This window comes from Notechis scutatus, chromosome 8 (genome assembly GCF_049901735.1).
Source record: "Notechis scutatus isolate UNSWTSFEM ecotype Mainland chromosome 8, rNotScu1.2, whole genome shotgun sequence".
Taxonomy (NCBI): Eukaryota; Metazoa; Chordata; class Lepidosauria; order Squamata; family Elapidae; genus Notechis; species Notechis scutatus.
Genome location: NC_142016.1, coordinates 7,837,248 through 7,858,303, shown reverse-complemented (window position 1 = coordinate 7,858,303; position 21,056 = coordinate 7,837,248). Strand labels below are relative to the sequence as shown.

The 21,056-nt window shown below is 44.5% G+C and overlaps 1 protein-coding gene across 4 annotated transcripts in view; it reads left to right on the top strand.

Annotated features, from left to right (window-relative positions):
• The window catches only part of MAP7D1 (MAP7 domain containing 1), a 72,262-nt gene that overhangs the window by 20,292 nt on the left and 30,914 nt on the right, over positions 1–21,056 (top strand). For all 4 annotated transcript variants that reach the window (XM_087970542.1, XM_087970541.1, XM_087970543.1 and 1 more), the window contains exons 2-4: positions 13,380–13,781; positions 14,045–14,113; positions 19,335–19,498. In XM_087970542.1, coding sequence (XP_087826668.1) covers positions 13,380–13,781; positions 14,045–14,113; positions 19,335–19,498 — 635 coding nt within the window. The remainder of the gene's footprint in view (positions 1–13,379; positions 13,782–14,044; positions 14,114–19,334; positions 19,499–21,056) is intronic.

Sequence of the window (21,056 nt, the reverse complement as noted above, 5' to 3'; positions counted from 1 at the left end):
GAATGTATGGATAATTCAGAATATGCATAATACAAAAATGAAGGGGAAAAACATGTTACAAAACTCTTGGTGCACAGGAAAGAAGCACGCTGCATGCCCATGTGTTGCGGTGTGCTTGTTAAGAACCACTGCTGTGGATGATTTATTCCCATTTGTTTAATATTCAAATGAACCACCCTCTATTGTTTTTAAGGATGAAATTCTAAGTGTGACTGTCAGTTTTTTTAAAAAAGCTAATGCGGTAGTAAAGCTGCTTATAATAATGCGCAGAATCTTTGTTGGGGTCTTGACAGATGAAAGCAGTCCTTGGCATTCTGAATGGAAGTCTGTGTACAGTTTATAGTATGATCCAAGTGGTCCTTGACTTATGACCATTTGTTTAATGGTTGTTCAAACTTTCGATGCTACTAAAATTTATGACAGGTCCTCGCAGGTATGACCACTGAAGGGATCACATGATCATCATTTTGGACCTTCCCTGGAGGCTTTCAATGAGCAAAGTCGATGGGAGAAGTTGGATTTGCTTAACAACCACTTATTCACTCAATGACTGTGGCAGAAAGGTTGTAAAATTGGGTGTAATTCACTTAACAACTGTTTTGCTTAGTAATGGAAGTGTTGATCAATTGAGGACTACCTATAATATTTTTTATGTGCACCCTTGTGGCTGCTAATTTGACTATTTCATCCTATCCTGTAGACACCCCACTGAGGCTAGGAGTAACCTCCCAAAGATTCAGGCAAAGGTGTACCTGCACAATAGCTTCACTATCTGACCCATTTTGAAATAGGCACAGTAGGCGTTGAATTGGGGACCTTCCAGTAGGAATTAGTGATTAATGTTTCTCTACAGGAGGGGACGGTGCCCCAGCACTTTAAGGAGGCTGTGGTCTGCCCTCTTCTTAAGAAGCCATCGCTGGACTCCACCCAGTTGGATAATTTCCGACCTGTCTCCAATCTTCCCTTTTTGGGGAAGGTTATTGAGAAGGTGGTCACGCAGCAGCTCCAGAGGTTTCTGGATGAAACGGATTATCTCAACCCCTACCAGTCAGGATTCAGGCCTGGATTTGGGACAGAAACAGCATTGGTTGCACTTTTGGATGATCTCTGGCAGGAGCGGGATGGGGGTAATGCATCCATCCTTGCTCTACTTGACCTCTCGGCAGCTTTTGATACCATTGACCATGAGATTCTCCTGGGATGGCTTCAGGGGATGGTGGTGGGAAGCCTTGTGCTCTCTTGGTTCACTTCCTCTGCGGCCGCTCTCAGTGTTGATGGGAGGGGAGAGATCCAGCCCTCACCCACTCTTTACGGGGGTTCCGCAGGGCTCAGTACTCTCTCTGCTCCTGTTCAACATTTATATGAAGCCGCTGGGTGAGATCATCCGTCACCATGGACTGAGGTATCACCAATATGCAGATGATACTCAGCTGTATGTCTCGGCATGTGGTGAGTTAAGTGTTGCTGTGTCCTCCCTCTTGCAATGCCTGGAGGCTGTTAGGGGCTGGATGGGGAGCAACACGTTGAAACTAAACCCTTGCAAGACCGAGTGGCTCTGGGTCTGGGGTTCATTGGTTCAGGGAGAATTACCACCTTTAGTCTTGGATGGGGTGGCACTAACCCAAATAGACCCTGTGCGTAATCTAGGGGTTTTCCTGGACTCACAACTCCTGTTTGAAGAGCAGGTGGCAGTCGTGGCCAGGAGGGCCTTTGCGCAACTGCGGGTTGTGCACCAGTTATGCCCTTTCCTGAATCAGTGGTCTCTACTCACAGTCACTCATGCCCTGGTCACTTCCCGTCTTGATTATTGCAACACACTCTACATGGGGCTGCCCTTGAAGAGCATCCGGAAGCTCCAGTTGGTGCAAAATGCAGCGGCCCGCATGGTTTCATGCAGACCCCGGTGTGCACATGTATCACCTCTCCTGCAGGAGCTGCATTGGCTACTGATTTGCTTCCGGGTGCAATTCAAGGTGCTGGTTATCACCTTTAAAGCCCTTCATGGCTTGGGACCAGGTTATCTGAGGAAACATTTCTTTGCCAGTGACATCTACCCGACCCATTAGAGCGAGGAGACAGGGACTGCTACGGGTCCCACCCCTGAGGGAGATACACCTGGTGGGACCTAGAAGAAGGGCCTTCTCTGTGGTGGCTCCATCTCTCTGGAACATCATTCCCCCAGAGATTAGAATGGCCCCCTCTCTAATACTCTTCCGGGAAGGCACCGAAGAACCTGGTTTTGCCAGCAGGCCTGGGGAACCCAGAGAGGGATGGAACCCATCAGATGGCTAGTGTGACCCACTGTCGTCAGGGTGTGGAGGTGGGAGTTGGTTTTTGGCTTTTTTTTTCTTCCCAAATTATGTTCTATTGTACTTTACTAATTTATTTGATTCTTTTTGTTAGTTCTTATTGCTTTTATTTTTTATTTTTGTTTTAAATATGATTTTACATTGTGTAAGCCGCCTTGAGTCACCATGGGCGAATAGGTGGCAATATAAATCAAATAAATAATCAAACAAACAAACAAACAAACAAACAAATAAATAAATAAATTCCCTGGCCATCTCAGGAGAGACTTTTTTGCTTAAGGTTAGCCCAGGGTCTTTCAACCTCACCAACTTTAAGAGGTGTGGACTTCAACACCAAGAATTCCCCATCCGTCATGGGGAACACAAGATCTGCGGGCGCCAAACTGGGAAACTGGGAAATTCCTACATCCTCTTCTTTCCTTCTGCAATTCCAGTTTTGCTTTTTGAGATAATGCAAGTAATCTGTGGCAGAGATGTGCAATCTGGTACCCTAAGCAGTGTTTCTCAAGCTTAGCGCTTTTGAAGAGGTGTGGACTTCAACTCCCAGAATTCCCCAGCCATCACCTCTTAAAAGCTGCTGAATCTAAGAAACCCTGGGTGAGAGGTATGGACCAGACAAGAACCGTTTCGTTTCTCCTTCAGGCTTTGGACTTGGTTTTTTTTTATTTTCTTCTCCTGATCAAAGCCTGAATGTAGATCTAAATCAGGGGGTCTCCAACCTTTGGCAACTGGCTGAGGAACTCTGGGAGTTGAAATTCACAAGTCTTAAAAGTTGCCCAGGTTGGAGACCCCTGGTCTAAATTACTTCGCTCTCAGGATGTTTCTGTTTGAAAAATGGTTTTAATTAATCGTGCCTTATACAGCTAATCCAGTCTTTTTGGCAAAGCTTATTGTTCTAGAGATAATCCAGTGTGTTAAGCCGGTTTTATCAAGCCAAAAGCTTTTAATCCATTACCTTTTATCCTCCTTCTTTCCTCACCACCTTCTGCCCACACCAGTCCATCGGGCCTTCCCAGAAATGCTCTGAAGCGCTGCAACAGGCAGTGTTATCTCCTGCCGCCCTGCTCCACCCGTTTTCCCTTGGGGCCTCTCCCATCTTCCTGGCTTTAACCTTTGTGGCGCGCCGCTTGTGCGCCGCTTGGGTGTTTATGCATGCTTGCACATAGCCAAAGAGGGAGAGGGTGCACAGTGAGCATCCTGCCTCCTCTCTGGCTCTCCTTCCCTGCATGCAAACTTTGGGAAGGACCAAGGCGGGGGGGGGGGAGCTATCTTGTGATCTTGGAAAACGTTTGCCAGATTGGGAGTCAGGGGGCTTTCCAGAGCTGGTGTTTTTCTCCAAGAGAAAGCTCCAGCGCTAGCCAGAAAGGTTCCCCTCCCCTTTAAACTCAAGACAGGGGCGGGTGCCAAGAGATAAATGAATCCTAGATCCAATATCTGCCTGTTGTTGTTCATTGAACCATCTATTTCAGCTGATCCACTGTGGAAATGGAAAAGGGCTAGAACTGATTACTCATCTCCACATGTTTGGAGATCTCTCCACCCCCCCTGCTCCCCGGCCCCCAGTCTATACTGAGAGATAGGAAGATGAAAACAGCCTGATCTGCTTAGGCCTCATCAAGTCAACAGAAATAATTCAGCATAACTGTAAACACAGCTTCCTGTATCACATGCGGTGGGGTGAGGTGGGCTCTTAACAGAACCCCTATTGATCCAGGAAGAAATCTGTGAGCTTGACACTAATTGCACACTCCATTATATTTATTCAGTCAATGATTAGCCAAGCTTAAAAGAACTATAACAGAGCGAAGTAAACAAATACAACCATGTAGAATAGAATAGAATAGAATAGAATAGAATAGAATAGAATAGAATAGAATAGAATAGAATAGAATAGAATAGAATAGAATTCTTTATTGGCCAAGTGTGATTGGAGACACAAGGAATTTGTCTTGGTGCAAATGCTCTCAGTGTCCATAAAGGAAAAGATACATTCGTCAAGAGTCAAGAATCATCAGGTACGACACTTAATGATAGTCATAGGGTACAATAATCAATCAAATCATACTAGGAAACAGTCAATATAAATAGTAAGTACACAAGTGACAAAGTTACAGCCATGCAGTCACAAGTGGGAGGGGATGGGTGATAAGGAGTGATGAGAAGATTAACAGTAATAGTAGTGCAGAGTTTGTAAATAGTTGGACAGTGTTGAGGGAATTGTTTGTTTAGCAGAGTGATGGCATTTGGGAAAAAACTGTCTTTGTGTCTAGTTGTTCTGGTGTGCAGTGCTCTATAGTGTTGTTTTGAGGGAAGGAGTTGAAACAGTTTATGTACTAACAAAAACATAGCATTCGATGTATGAACACAACTGGAATCAGAATTTCCATTGCTGAGCATGGCAGACGTTAAGTGAGTCACTCCTCATCTTACAACCTTCTTTGCCCCAGTTTTAAAGTGAACCATGCAGTCATTAAATGAATCCAGCTTCCCCCAATGCCTTTGCTTGTCAGAAGCTAGCAGAGAAGGCTGCAGATCCCATGACCCCAGGATGGTACAGTCATCATCAAACACATGTTGGTTGCCAGGCATCAAAATTTTGATCTCATGACCGTGAGGATGCTCCAACCCTCTTAAATAAGAAGACTGGTTATAAGTCACCTTTTTCAGTGCTGTTGTAACTTCAAATGGTCACTAAACCAACAGCTGTAAGTTGGGGATTACCTGTAGCAAAATAAATCACGTAATACAACATTCCTTCCTTTATTACTATGTTAATATAGTTGTTACCCAGAGGATATTTCTGAAACACTAATAGATATAACATAAAAACAAAACTTCTATATCCCCTATTAATTAAGATGTACCACACCAAATGTAATATTTAAAGATAAACATGTCTTTATCAATTATATTTTTCTTACTGTTATGCATATTCCAAAATTACCCTTTTTGAAAAAAACTAAAATTCATTTTTTATTTATAGTTGACAATCAATCGTTCAAAATACATCAAACACAACACATCGATCCATCCCTCCATATTGCATCTTCTTTGTTATAACTTATTGGTTTGTTAGATGAGCCGTGGTGGCGCAGCAGTTAGAACGCAGTACTGCAGGGCTAACTCACTGCTCACTCCAGGAGTTCGATTCTGAGCGGCTCAGGGTTGACGCAGCCTTCCATCCTTCCAAAGTCAGTAAAATGAGGACCCAGATTGTTGGGGGCAATGTGCTGACTCTGTAAAAAAAATAAATGCTTAGAGAGGACTATAAAGCATCGTGAAGCGGTATATAAGTCTAAGTGCTATTGCTGTTGTTTGAATGATTGATTATTGGAATGCTGCAATCATACCATGGAAATCTGGCTAATCCACTTCTTCAGTAAGTAAACAAATACAATATAAATTGTTATCAGCAGGTGCTTAGCACACATGGCGTGGCACGTGCTTTGCATATTTATATGGGAGCCTGGCAAATGCCAAAGAAGGAGGCTGTTTGGGCATCTCTGCTTTCTGTGCAAACATGTATGCTGTCAGCAGTTGGGAGGGTCGAAAGCAAAGTGCAGGTTCTGGCTGAATCTGGATTTGAAAATGCTTCCAAAATGTGCTATAACAGAGACCGAGACATGTTCTTCCTCTCTGCCTATCATAAGGTTAGTGTCCCTCTGACCATGAGTGTTAGAAACTGAGGATCTGGCTGAACAGAAGGAAAATCTGTTTGACAGAAAGAATGGCTAAACAATCAAACAAGCCGTGTTGGGCAGAAAGATTCTACAATATTTTTTTTTTTTTTGGTTTTGACTCACATTCAATTAAATGAAAGCATTTTTTCAAAAGAAATGGCAAAGGAAAAGGGATCCTCAGTGAAATATTTATGGGTGAGCATGATTGTCTCACTTCATTTAGTTACAAGGCAGCTGAGGAGTTAGGTGTGAATCTTTTATTTTCAGCTGCATTAGGAAGTACTTAATATCTCTTGCCTGCTCCCCCTATCTCCTCTCTTTCATTGAAGAAATTTCTCTCCAATTGTCTCTGCCTTCCAAAACCCTTCATAGGATTTTTCTAGTAGTAGCCCTATTGTCAAATGAGAATTGCTTGAAGAATTTCTCCTTCTCTTAAAGAAGCGGGAGGGCAGGATTATCCTTCTGACTTGTCTGCCCTACAATTTTGGTGGAAAATTTCAAGAAATCATTTCTGCCTGGATCAAGAGCCATTCTGGACAGCCACCCATCACAATGGCTTTATTGGGGCTTTCTACAACTAGGAGCAGGCTGCGCTCAATGGGCCTTCCCGGGGCTATGATTGCTGAAAATTAGGAGAGCTAATGTCCAGTTGTTGGAGAAGCGTCATGAGAAGATCAAATCGGTCAATCCTAAAGGAAACCAACCCTTTGGAAGGACAGATGTTGAAGCTGAAGCTCAAATATTTTGGCCATGTTTAAATAAGAAGAGAGGACTCGTTAGAAAAGACCTTGATGTTGGGAAAGAGTGGAGGCAAAAGGAGAAGGGGACAACATGGTTAGATGGTGACATCAATGCGATGAACATGAATTTGGGCGAATTTCAGGAGATAGTGAAGGATAAGGAGGCTTGGCATGCTATGATCCGTAGGGTTGTGAAGAGTTGGATGTGACGTAGCGACTGAACAACAACAAAATATTCAGTTTGTGGGAAACTTCCCAGACTTCATAGACTGACCTAAATGGTTCCTTCTGGCCCCTGAGGCCATCTCAGATGACTTTGATAGATGAACCAAATGCCCCCTTTGCATGAAGGGGAGAAAACAACTTTGATGTCCAACATTTAATGAAGTTGCATGGGCAAGTCCAGCTTTCTCTCTTGTCACTTTCCTGGATCTGGTGGTGGAATAAGGGTTACATTTAGGAAGAGGGATTCGTATCGACTTCTCAAAAGCTTGGGAACGATTGGTTCCAGGTCTCCTTGCCAACCGCCGTCCCTGGTCTAGCTGTCACTCTGCTCTCTCCTCTGATGTCCCTTCCCACCTCTTTTTCTCTTTGCTCTGTCTGCTGAGTTTCTTTTGTCTCCTGCACTGGATGTACCTCATCCATCATTATCCAGTAGGGCGATACTGTGGACTAAGCAGCTTGCACCCCCTTAATTACACAGTGCCAAGACTGCTCAAGGTTTAAAGAAATGGGATTGGGATAAAGGGAGCTGTCAGGGGATTGATGGACTGGTGTATATTGGTTGTCTGTCTGTTCTCTGAAGGGCAGTGTTGAGGAGCACACTTTGCATGCACTCACTCTTGGGTTGTGTCTCCAGCGTGTAGTTGAAAGCATTCAGTAGAAGTTAATGAGAAAGATTCCTCGGTGTCTGAGATTTCAGCTGTCAGGCGTCGTAAATTGGTCACTTGCACTTCTATAACTACCTGGTTTGGTACAGCAACCAAACAGGACAGGTACAGATTCCAATGGATAGCTAACATTGTAGAAAGAAATTGCAACCCTCCCTGCCTTCCATAGAAGGCTTGTATATTACACCGGTCAGAAGTGGGGCTGAGAAGATATTTGCAGACCTCTTGCATCCTGGACATAAAGTGTTTCAGCTCCTTCCCCCTGTACAGCACTAGACACCTAATTCTTGCAGTTGACAACATACAGTGACTATTAAATTCTGTCTAGTATCATTTATCCTTTTATTATCCCTTATTACCCACTTCTACTGGTTGTTGTATTATTATTTCTCTGTTTTGCAAGTACACTGAATGCTTCTGTACTGGAGACAAATTCCTTGTGTGTCTAATCACACGTGGCCAAATAAACTGTTCTACCTGACTCGACTCTGTTCTATTCTGCTTTTCTCAAGCCTGGGTACCTTCCATAAGTGGAAGATGTCCCCAAGTTTTCCAGCTACCATGACATTGTTGAGAAATTTGGGAGTTGAAATGCACATATAAAGAGGTGTCCGATTGTGGTCATTTTAGTTGGCCTTGCAATTCCCAAATGGCTATGGTTGGGCATGGCTGTTGACGGAAGAACTCTTAAACATCTTTGAAAACCTCGTGTAGCTTCCGATAATCCAGGCATAGCTGGAGTGGGTAACACTTCCCTTGACCCGTTTCACATTATCACAATGGCTTCCAACTTAGATCAATCTCTAGCAATCTGAGAACTCTCCATCCAATGTGTAAAAACTTCAGCTCCCAGAATTTCGTAAATGTCATGGTTATTGATGAAGCCTAGAATAGAAACAAGATTTTCAGAAGAGCAGGCAATATTTGGATGGAACAAAGAGAGGAACACACAGTCTAAAACTGTTCAGATCTTTGTTGATGGGGGCTCATTTCCTTCAAGGCTCTTTGCTAGTTCTCCCTGTCCCTCTGCATTCTTGAGGGGGGGTCGCCAAACTTAACAAGACTCAGATTGCTCAAAATCCTGGCATCTACCAAACTGAACTCGGATAGGTTAATTCTGATTACCTTAATATCTTGCATGGATCCTTTTCTGGACCCTCGAAAGAGAGGTTGATTTAATATTTAATATATTTTATGCAATTGAATTTGGCCTCCCACTCCAGTAGACTGCGTTGCTTGCAAAATCCATCAAAAAGAGTGGAAACAATTGAAATTTAAATAAACGGGGAGCTTGGTCTAAAATAACAAACAGTACACATCGTGCAAAGTAACAATGCCCCAGGGGCCTGGCTTCACACCCACATTAACTCCAGCCCTGTGAACAGAGCCAGGTCGTAAAGGCTTCCTGGAACACCAGGGGAAAAGGCACCGTCTGAACCTGGAGGCGCTGATCCAGAGGTGGGGATGAGTGTTTCTCAACTTTAAGAAGTGTGGACTTCAGCTTTCAGAAATCTCCAGCCAGCGTATTGGCTGGAGAATTCCTGGGCTTGGGGTCCACAGATCTTATGGCTGGGAGATTCTGGGAGTTGTGAAGTCCACACATCTTAAAGTTGCATTTTGTCTGAATATCCATCAAGAACTTACACCGGCCCAATATCTGACCTTTTCAACATAGACCAGCCTGTCCTTGAATAGCTGGGTGGGTTGGACATTAACACTTAAACCACTATAAGTCCATGTATTTGCCATACGCTAAATAAAATAAAATAAATAAAGTTGCCAAGACTGGTGGAGATCAGGCTAGAGAAGGCATATTTCCTCTGTCCTGCAAGAAGGCAGAAATGGAATTGCTCTTTTAAATTGTCCCGTCTCACCCACAGAATTCCTGGTGGTCTCTCATCCAAGGATGTTTATTTTAGTGTTTGGGGTGGGGCCTCAGCCAGAGTCAGTAAGGGGGGGCCAATTGCTGGTTCTTAATAACAAAAGAGGATTTCCTTCTCCAACGACATCTGGAATAGTTGTGGAATGCCATAAATTTTATCAAAATTATTATCTACTTAAGGATTGATGGGAATTGATTCTTGCATTAAAGGAACAAGGATATTTTGTCCCAAAAGGCTGTTCATTCTAGCTGAAATGGCTGTTGCCAGAGACAAATTGTTCCCTGTTATACTTCAGTGTTTTCTTTCCCGAAGCTGTTATATTGGATTTAATTTATCAATTTAACAGGAGTTTGACAAGTCCATCTCCCAGTGTTTTCCAATCAATACAGCTAATCCTTGACTTACAATCATTTGTTTAGTGACCGTTCAAAGTTGCAACAGCACTGAAAGTGCCATTAATACCTTATGACTGATTTTCACGCTTAACAACAATTGCAGCATTCCCATGGTCACATGATCAAAATTCAGCACTTGGCAACTGGCATGTATTTATGACAGTTGCACCGTCCCGGGCTCGGGATTCACTTAACAACCACAGGGTTCACTTAACATCTGCAGTGATTCACTTTACATCCATGGCAAGAAAGGTCAAAAGAGGCAAAACTCACTTAACAACTGCCTTGGTTCTCAATGGAAATTCTGGGCTCAAGTCAAGGAACCCCAAATTAAACCATCCTCGAACATGCGCTGTTATGAGAAGGTTTGATCAAACCCAGTTTCCAATAAAGCAGCAATCACTTGAACAAATAGACATAGGCATAGTCCTCAACTTACGACCACAATTGAGACCTTCCTTGACTCAGTTGTTAAATGAATCATTGCAGTTGATCAGTTAGGAACCAGTTATTAAGTGAATCTGGGTTCCCCATTTATTTCACTTGTCAGAAAGTCTCAAAAGGGAATCACGTGACCTTGGGGACACAGCAACGGTCATAAGTGTGAACCAATTGCCAAGCATCTGAATTTTGAATTTTAGGATTTGGCTGTTCTTGGCTCTTTTTTGTGCTCCCTCCCCATTCCATACATCATGGCTTGCAAGAAGGTGGTTAGGCTACGGTGACCTGGAAAAAAATAAAGGACGGATCTGAAAAATGGGCAAACCTGAAAGCAGTCCATAAGGATAAAACATTTTAATCATTTATGTTTATAATATAGCTTTACAAAGGAAATCAAGAGCTAGCCAAGAAAAACTTTATTGTTTCGGTTTTGTTGTACGCCACCCAAAGTCATTTCCTTGTGAGATGCGTGGCTCTATAAAATGATATAGATAGATAGATAGATAGATAGATAGATAGATAGATAGATAGATAGATAGACAGGCAGACAGACACCGATAATTGATAGAGATGAGAGAATGAGAGAGATAAGAGAGACAGATAAATAAGAGGGACCGATAGGCATGTATCTATCATAAGATGTTAGAAAGATGGAGATAGATAGATAGATAGATAGATAGATAGATAGATAGATAGATAGATAGATAGATAGACAGACACTGATAATTGATAGACAGATGAGAAAATGAGAGAGATAAGAGAGACAGATAAATAAGAGGGACAGATAGACATGTATCTATCATAAGATGTTAGAAAGATGGAGATAGACAGGTAGACAGATAGATAGAGAGAGAGAGAGAGAGAGAGAGATAGATACATACATACATACATACATACATACATACATAGATGTAGAAGAGAGATAATGATAGAAGACAGATAAGAGAAAGAGAGATGATAGCTAAAGCTTCACCAAAACTCCTAATAAAAATATCTAAAATCAAACAGTAACTCATGTAAATACATTTTAAAAACAGTCCATTTCTATCTTTTTCACATGCACAAGGAAAACTGTGCAGAAAGTGGTGTTATGAGTACTATAAAAATGAAATGACCAAAATAAAGGACAACACTTTTGGAAATTACATCAATGCAAAGGGCAGTTATCTGAAATCAAGGGCTGTCCTTTAGAGTAAAGGATTAATCCACTGGATCTGGTTTTTTGAGACCAGCCCAGGAGATTTTTCCCACGGTTTCTCTGCTGTCCTGCTCTCTCCTCTCCCCCATGCCTGCCTGGCTGCTCCGACTCTCTGCTCTGCCTTCCTTCCTTAGAAGCTCAAAGCGGTTCCTTCCCTCCCTCCCTTGGAGGGAACCAACGTTCGCAGCCTTGTTCTCTGGGCTTCTCATCATCTCTGGCTGGACATTCTTGATGCATTACTTAATTGTTGTCTGAAAAGGCCCTGCTGCTGTGAGGGGAGCAGTGTTCTTGTCTCTCTCTCTGTCTCTGTGTGTGTGTGTGTGTGTGTGTGTGTGTGTGTGTGTGTGTGTGTAGGCATGGCTGCGGGAATCAAGGATAGTGAGGAATGACATATGTGGGCATCAGCAAAACTAGTGATTCATTCTGTCTCCCTCCCTCCTCAAACTGTGGGCTTTGGGTGTGCCTGGGAAGGAAAGGAATGGGGGGGGGGGCTTCTGGGGGAGTTGGTCACTAACAGCTCAGGAAGCCCTTGTGGAAGGGGGAATGAGATTTAATCAGTGCTAAGAAAGGATTAGAGCGGAAAAAACAGAAACTATGAAAATCATACCTGTCTTAGGTCAGATGACAGACCAACTGGAAGGTTTTGGGTGGCTTCACCCCTAAAGATGGCACCTGGATCCAAGCTGTGTGTGTGTGTGTGTGTGTGTGGTATTTGGCAGCTTCATTTGGTCATGCCATGCTTCTGAAAGCAAATAGAGGTTTTTATAGGCAGCTTGCATAATGTTTGATTGGCAGCCTCGGGTACCCACAGTAAAGAGGATCTGATGTCCATGTTTTCTTCATAGTGTTGAGGAAATGGTTTGGTCCTCCCTCTTTGGGGGCTGCGGTTGTTGTTGTTTTTTTAAACTTTCTGGTCCATTTTTTTCCAACTTTGGCAACTTTAAGATAAGTGGACTTCAACTCCCAGAATTCTCCACTCAGCTCTGCTCTCTTGGCTCAATCTAGGCATTTTGGGGATGCCTTGGAAGGAAAGAAATGGGGGGGAGTTCAAGAAGCCCTTGAGGAGGAGGGAAGGAAATGAATCCGTCCTAAGAAATGACTGGAGGGGAGAAACAGAAACTAGCCAAAGAGAAACTACCCTGTTTCTCCAACAATACGACCTCCCCCAATAGGAAGTCCCAGCATGTTTTATAAGCATGAAATGAAATTAAGCCCCTCCCCCAAATTAAGGCCTATATTAAAACATGGGAAATGGGGGGAATGGTGGGGGGCTTGCCGTTAGGAAGTATTTTGTTGCACACCTGGATATGGTGCTGCCTGCGTTGACCCCGATACGAAGTGCCCCACCAACGCCGAGGTCAACATCCAAGTTGTCGCCACCCGCCCACCCAAAGATGCAAGGGGGAATTAAGTCACCCGAAAAGACAGCCTAGCCATTTTGGGGGCTCAAAAAAAAAAAAAAAGACCCGGCCTTATTATATGAGAAACACGGTAGGGGAAAAAAAAAGAAAGAGAAAAATAGCTGGCTGGAGAATTTTGTCAATTTGAAAAAACCCTGTTCTCGTCTCATCCACAGCGTGAGGCTTTCCTCAGAGTCTCTCATCCAAGGACAACCCTTTGCTTGTCTTTCCCAACATGTGTCGCTTTAGATCAGGGGTGTCCAACCTTGGCAATTTTAAGACTTGTGGACTTCAACTCCCAGAGTTCCTCAGCCAGCAAAGCTGGCTGAGGAACTCTGGGAGTTGAAGTCCACAAGTCTTAAAATTGCCAAGGTTGGACACCCCTGATTTAGATCATATCAGCAGCTGAATGGGATTTGAGCCAGCCAATGTCTCTCTTTCAGCTTCCGGTTGGATCGTGTCAGAAGTGATGCCGCCGCCGCCACGAAATGAACAGAAGGCTCCCCTGGTGGGGAAGGCAGAGGCTCAGCCGGGCCACCAGACCCCGCCAGCCTTCCATCCAGCTGCAGCTGTGACACCGCCAGCCCCAAACGAAGTCCCCGATGCCAAGACTCCCACCACCCCTGTCTCGGAAGCAAGTTGTGCCCTCCAGACTCGCCAGCCCAGCCCCCTGCCTGCCGTCCCACTTCCGGAAGCAGAGAGCTTGCCCCCTAAGAGTGATCGCCCCCACCCATTGGAGCCCCGAGTCCACCTCAAAGAGAGGAGAAGCGTGGCCGTGCCCAGCTGCCCCCAAGAGCGAACAGCCTCCCCTGCCCAGGGTTCACCCACTCCCAGGGCAAAACAAGGTAGGTTTTGTTGTAAGTGGGACCAACCTACAGAGGGGATCTGGGGGGGGGAGGGGGCTTGGACGCTGTTGCCCACAAATCATAAGGGTGGTTTTTTTCCCCCATTTTGCGCCAAAAAGTCTATAGGTCCACTCAGCCATAAATATACTGTTTTGTCTAGAAGCAAAGAAATTAATTTAGCCATCTCTGCAAGTTCATCATCTTCACAACCTGTTTGACTCCCCCTTCGTTGTTCTGATGCCTTTGGATTCTCCTTCTTCCAGATTCTCAGAAGGCCCAAGCGAGACACAGGATGGCCAGGGAGCGTCGTGAAGAACGAGCCAAACATCTGGGTAAGAAGGAGGCCAGCTAACCTTTGCACTTGCAGGCTTACCCAGCCCTGCACACGAAGAATGGGGATGATGGGAGATGCCATCCAATGCACTTAGATGGAGTCATCTCATGGAGCCATGTCAGGTCACCAAATCCAGATTTATGGTCCAGTTATTTCACCTTCTTTTTCAACCTGGTGTTCTCTAAGCCAGTGATCCCCAACCTTTTTTACGCGCGCCCGGTACCGGCATCAGCTGGGCGCCGCGCCAGTGCCGGCATCAGCTGGGCGCCGCCATCTTTTTGATGAAAAAGTGCTTCCGGTGAGGTCACCGAGCACTTTTCATCAAGATGGCTTGCGCTGGATGAGCTTTTCCAGGTAGAAATGGCTTTCTACCCGGAAAAGCTCACCGAAGCGCTGGCGCCACCATCTTTTTGATGAAAGCGTGCTTCCGGTGAGCTTTCTACCGGAAAAGCTCACCGGAAGCGCTGGCGCGCCATCTTTTTGATGAAAACGCTTCCGTGAGCTTTCTACCCGGAAAAGCTCACCGGAAGCACTTTTTCATCAAAAAGATGGCGACCCAGCAAGCCAGCAGCCCGGTAGGACTTGTTCCGGACGGACCGGTCCGTGGACCGTGGTTGGGGACCCCTGCTCTAAGCCATCTGATTAGGCTCCTATCTTGCTTAGCTGTCCAATGACTATCCAATGATTATCCAATGACAATTAAGGAGACTCCACATTCAGGAAATACTGCCCAATGGGGCAAAATAATAATAATCAAGACTAACATGCTTTTCTTTCTGTTGTACTCTTGGCCAAGACACTTCGTGTTTGTGATTGATTGTGAACAAAATGTCCTTTCATTCTTTCCTCCCAAAAGGAGAATGAAAGTGGGGAAAACATCTCGAAATGACTGAATTTACACAGAATATATTAAGTCATGGAAAGGATTTTGGAATCTTTTTTTCCCTGTGAATCCCAAAATTTGAAGTTATCATTTACTTGAACGTTTTCTTCCTTTCCCCTTTCTTAAAAAAAAAAAAAAGATGAATTCTAGTGTTGTTGATAGTTAAACATAACAACAACCCATCGCTGCAAACCAAGCATAACATTTTCTTATCAGAGTTGTAGAAGAATTTAGTTAATTCTCAATCCATCATTCAAGATATTTGGATAGATTCCAAAAAAATGGGGATAGAGCCCCCAAAAACCCATAACATAAAACCCCTTAATATCTAAAATCAAGTAAAATATAGCACCAATTCCATCAGCTTTCTTCTACATCTTATACAAAAGAGTTCCTAGCTTAGAAACTATAATGCAAATCACTCAGGAGCTTCAGATAAAACTGTTGGCCCAGATAAACCAGATGATAAATCCTTAGGTTGAATCTACTCTGGAATAAATCAGATTCAGTTTTAATGCTGCAACAGTTCAAAAGTGGGCTTCCTCAGAACTGGCTATTATGAGATGCTTAGTTTATACTTAGCTATTTTTAAATTCCCCATTGTATGTTTTTCATGGGTTAAATCAGTGTATCTCAACCATGGCAACTTTAACTTTTCTGGGCTTCTAAGAGTTGGAGTCTTAAAGTTTAAAGTTGCCAAGGTTGAGAAATATTGGGTTATCTGTGATCTAATATTTTCTATATATTTTTGAAGCATTAGAAAGAGGTTTGAAATAGGTTCCTGCATAAATAACATGTCTGAAAACCAGGCAAGATTGCAATGGGCCCAGATAATACCTTTCAAGTTAAACAGTTACCAAAGAATGCCTAGCAATCAACCTCAAAAGATGGAAAAGTAAACTCATCTTTGAGAACAGATAATTGCACTTTACAGAGCAACAGGCTTGCAAGATACCCGTGCTGATGAAATTTGTTCAAAAACCTTGTAAATTCCTTTCAACCAATATGATAATCCAATTTGCTCAATATCCAGTAAATTCATATCCAATAGCCATTCCAAATTCACATGAATATTGATTGTTGAACTAGCTATAAAACATAATCAGCAAATAATAAAAACTTACGCACTTTTCCTTCCTACTGTATGTGATATATTCTGAATTTCTAATCCTTCATACAAGGGGTTCTGAATTAAACATAATTGGCAACATAAATTGTTCCATGGAGGGGATACACCATAAATTATCACCCATAATTTAGGAGTTAGATAATTCAGATCAATTCAAAACATAAAAATTCTTAGAGAAGCCCAAATCTACAGAAATCAGGGGAAATCTTGTATATTTTCAATTAAAGTAAGAACATCCATTTTTGTTCAAAGTTGGTAGTCTTGTATAAACCTAGCCTACGTGGGATCCATTCTTGGAAGAGGCCCTTAGAATCACTGGCTACAATTCAGATGCCATGTTCACACTTGGTTCCATCAACTAAGTTTTTATTGGCTAAATTATAATTAGTCACAACATACTGCACCAAAGCTGGTTTTCCATTCAGTGTAAACTTATCCTTTAAGAAGTGGGAAGAAACTATAAGCCCTTTCCTTCCTTCCTTCTTTCCTTCTTTCCTCCCTTCCTCTCTCCCTTCCCCTGTCCCTCCCTCCATCCATCCATCCATCCATCCATCCATCATTCCCAATGTCTTATAGCAGAGGTCTCCAAACTTGGCAACTTTAAGAGTTGTGGACTTCAGGCTGGAGAATTCTGGAAGTTGAAATACACAAGTCTTAAAGTTGCCAAGTTTGGGGACCCCTGTCTTACAGATATATTGGACTACAATTCCCATCAATAACTGTCTTTCACTTTTCCTTCCTTCCTTCCTTCCTTCCTTCCTTCCTTCCTTCCTTCCTTCCTTCCTTCCTTCCTTCCTTCCTTCCTTCCTTCCTTCCTTCCTTCCTTCCTTCCTTCCTTCCTTTCCTCCCTCCTTCCCTCCCTCCCCAATGTCTTCTAGGTATATTGGACTATGATTCCCATAGTTAGCCCAATGCTGGAGGACCTTCAACTGTCCAGCGAGCCTGTGTTTCCCTCCCCCGCCCCAGGGCGTTCCAAAAGGGAGTGGGGCAAAGAATTCGAGAGAACGGGAGCTCATGAAATTGAAATCAACTCAGCTGAAATGTGATTAATTCTTCACGGGATGGCTGACCCTTCTGTCAATCTAAAAAGGCCATTTCAGAGGGGCTGGAGGCAAAGCCTTCCCAAGGCCGGAGCTCATGGCTCTCTCAGTGGCTCCGTGGTTCTGGGAAGACCCCCTTGGCTAAGGGGGCTCCTTTGCTCCAACTGGCGGGTCTGTTGCCTTGTACTCGGCAGGGTGGTCTTTTCTGCCCCAGGGCCTCCCTCCAGCCCCCTCCCCAATGCTCTTCCCTCTCAGCAGTGGCGGTTCACCCTCTGCCCCTTTCCACTCTCATTCCCCAATTGTCTGGCCTGAATGTGCTTTTCAGGGCAGCTTCCCATTTCTTTTGTGCTCAGCTTTAGCGGCTCCTCCCCTCCCTCCTCTCTTGCTCTCCCCCCCCTCTGGCTCAGCAGCTGTCGCCAGCTGTGCAGGTCATGCCTGAAGCTGGGGATGAAGAAGTTACGGCAACACCTGCTCCACCACCCTCCCTCTCTCTTATTCCTTTCTTCCTTCCTTCCCCTCCCTTTCTGTTTTCTTCCTTATTTTCCTCCTCCCTCCCTCTTTCTCTTTTTCTTTCTTCTCTCTTCTTTCTCCTTCCTTCCTTCCCCCTCCTCCTCCCTCTTTCTTTTCTTCCTTTTCCTCCTTCCTTCCTTCCTTCCTTCCTCCCCTCTCATTTTTCTTTCTTCTCTCTTCTTTCTCCTTCCTTCCTTCCCTCCCTCTTTCTTTTCTTCCTTTTCCTCCTTCCTTCCTTCCTTCCTCCCTCCCCTCTCTTTTTTTCTTCTCTCATCTTTCTCCTTCCTTCCTTCCCTCTCCTCCCTCCCTCTTTCTCTACTTCCTTCCTTCCCTCCCTTATTCTTTTCTTCCTTTTCCTCCTTCCTTCCTTCCTTCCTTCCTTCCTCCCCTCTCTTTTTCTTTCTTCTCTCTTCTTTCTCCTTTCCTTCCCTTTCCTCCCTCCATCTTTCTCTACTTCCTTCCCTCCCTCCCTCTTTCTTTTCTTCCTTTTCCTCCTTCCTTCCTTCCTCCCCTCTCTTTTTTCTTTCTTCTCTCTTCTTTCTCCTTCCTTCCCTCTCCTCCCTCCCTCCCTCTTTCTTTTCTTCCTTTTCCTCCTTCCTTCCTTCTTCCCCTCTCTTTTTCTTTCTTCCCTCTTCTTTCTCCTTCCTTCCTTCCCTCCCTCTTTCTTTTTCTACTTCCTTCCCTCCCTCTTTCTTTTCTTCCTTTTCCTCCTTCCTTCCTTCTTCCCCTCTCTTTTTCTTTCTTCCCTCTTCTTTCTCCTGCCTTCCTTCCCTCCCTCTTTCTTTTTCTACTTCCTTCCCTCCCTCTTTCTTTTCTTCCTTTTCCTCCTTCCTTACTCCCCTCTCTTTTTCTTTCTTCCCTCTTCTTTCTCCTGCCTTCCTTCCCTCTCCTCCCTCCCTCTTTCTCTACTTCCTTCCTTCCCTCCCTCTTTCTTTTCTTCCTTTTCCTCCTTCCTTCCTTCTTCCCCTCTCTTTTTCTTTCTTCTCTCTTCCTTCTCCTTCCTTCCTTCTCTCTCCTCCCTCCCTCTTTCTCTACTTCCTTCCTTCCTTCCCTCCCTCCCTCTTTCTTTTCTTCCTTTTCCTCCTTCCTTCCTTCCTTTCCTCAATTTTTTCTTTCTTCCCTCTTCTTTCTCCTGCCTTCCTTCCCTCCCTCTCTCACTCCCTTTAGGCTTTCAGAGTGCTTAAAATTAGCACACGCATCAATTTTAATTTTTCATAAAATAAATATTGACCGATAGAATCCTTATGAACAAAAGCATTGGGTGTGTGCGTGTGTGTCTCTATAATGTTGAAAATGGGAAGGATCCTGAAAGAGAAGGGAAAAAAAGTTGAAGAAACAGTGCTGTAAAGTAAAGGTGTGGTATCCTTTCTGCTCTCTGAGCCTCGTTGTTTTCTTGCAGACCTTTCATTACCCAAATAGGTAACATCCTCAGTGCTGGTTGAGATGCCTTTGACAGCTCTGGCAGGGTGGGCTCCAACCAGCTAGTCCTCAAAAACAAAACAAATGCAAAAGCACCACATTTCACGATAAAGCTAACGTGCTCCAGGAGTGGGTCTGTGGGCCTCCCGTGGAGGCAAGAGGCACGCAGTGTAGGGCTCCTCTTAAGTCTAAACGAACCTCGCTGTGCCTTCTTCTCTCTTTGAACCTCCCTGCGTAGCTGCCAAGCGGGCGGTGTGGCTGGAGAAGGAAGAGAAGGCCCGCCTGCTGAGAGAAAAACAGCTGGAAGAGAGGCGGAGGCGGCTCGAAGAGCAGCGAGTGCGAGCCGAGAAGCGGCGAGCCGCCCTGGAAGAACGCCAGCGGCAAAAGATGGAGAGGAACAAGGTCAGTTGGAGACGTTCTGGGCGAGTCAAAGAGGAATCAAGATGTGGGTCAACAACGTTTGGTTGCTCCAAGGCTGCCTACGTTGCCCTGGAAGGTAACAGAAACGAAGGCACCTCGTTTCCTCCACGAGGCCTTTTTTATTAGAAATGTTTAAACCAGGGGTCCCCAAAGTTGGCAACTTTAAGATTTGTGGACTTCAAGTCCCAGAATTCTCCAGCCAGCAGAGCTGGCTGGAGAATTCTGGGACTTGAAGTCCACAAGTCTTAAACTTGCCAACTTTGGGGACCCCTGGTTTAAAGGAAAAAAAATACTGGCAGGCCTTGATTTACAGCCACAACTAAGTCCAACATTTCTGTTGGCTAAGCAAGATGGTTGATTTGCCCCATTTTATGACTTTTCTTGCCAGTTGTTGAGTGAATCACTGCAGTTGTTAATATAGGTCAGTGATGGCTAACCTATGACACGCGTGTCACTCGTGACACGCCGAGGCACTTTGACTGACACGCCTGTTGGTGTGGGGAAAACCTGCACATTTAGAGGCTGCCTGTGCTCTGCTCCAATCCCTGCTCCCTGCTTGTGGCGTGGAGGCGTGGTGTCACCGCTGCCGCGAGATCTTTGCAGCAGAGAACCAGTTTTAACCGCCATAAACTGAGGTTTGTCAGTTTCATTACCTCAGGAACGCTACAGGAGGAAAGGAGATCCATGAGGTTCACAGCCCTGTAAGGTGGCCTTCCGATCCCCACATCCTGCACCTGCAGCCCTGAGACCAGGGAGACGAGTTTCACAGCCCTGTGTGATCACCCCAGCCCAGTCCGTCATAAACCAAATTATTGATATTTCTTGAAGTGACACACAACCCGAGGAAGGCTACAATTTTCCCGATTTTCGACACACCAAGCTAAAAAGGTTAGGCATCACTGATATAGGTAGTCCTTGACTTACAATAGTTCGTTTAGTACTGTTCAAGGTTACCACCCCTCTGGGAAATGTCACTTACGGCCGTTTTTCACAGTTACGACCTTTGCAGCATCCCCCCATCATCATCACAGGATCAAAATTCAGATGCCTTGGCAACTGGCTCAAATTTATGACCATTGCTGTGTGCCCAAGGTCATGGGATCCCCTTTAGTGACCTTCTGACGAGCGAAGTCCATGGGGATTCACTCAACAACTGGGTTACTAACTTGTCAACTGCAATGATTCACTTAATAACGGTGGCAAGAAAGGTCATAAAATGGGGCAAAACTCACTTATTTGGGGCTCCATTTTGGATGTAAGTCGAGGACTATCTGTGACAACGGTTGTAAATCCAGCTTCCCCCTTGACCTGCTTGTCAGCAGGTTGCATTGGGTGATCCCATGATTTGGTCATGAGATCATGGGGATCAGTGATGGGATTCAAATTTTTTTTACTATCGGTCCTGTGGGTGTGGCTTAGTGGCATGGCTTAATGGGTGTGGCAGGGGAAGGATACTGCAAAATCCCCCATTCCCTCCTCGTCCCACTAACCTGCTTTCCCAGCTCCGTTCTCCTGTGCAGGGCAACCAAAGAAGACTCAG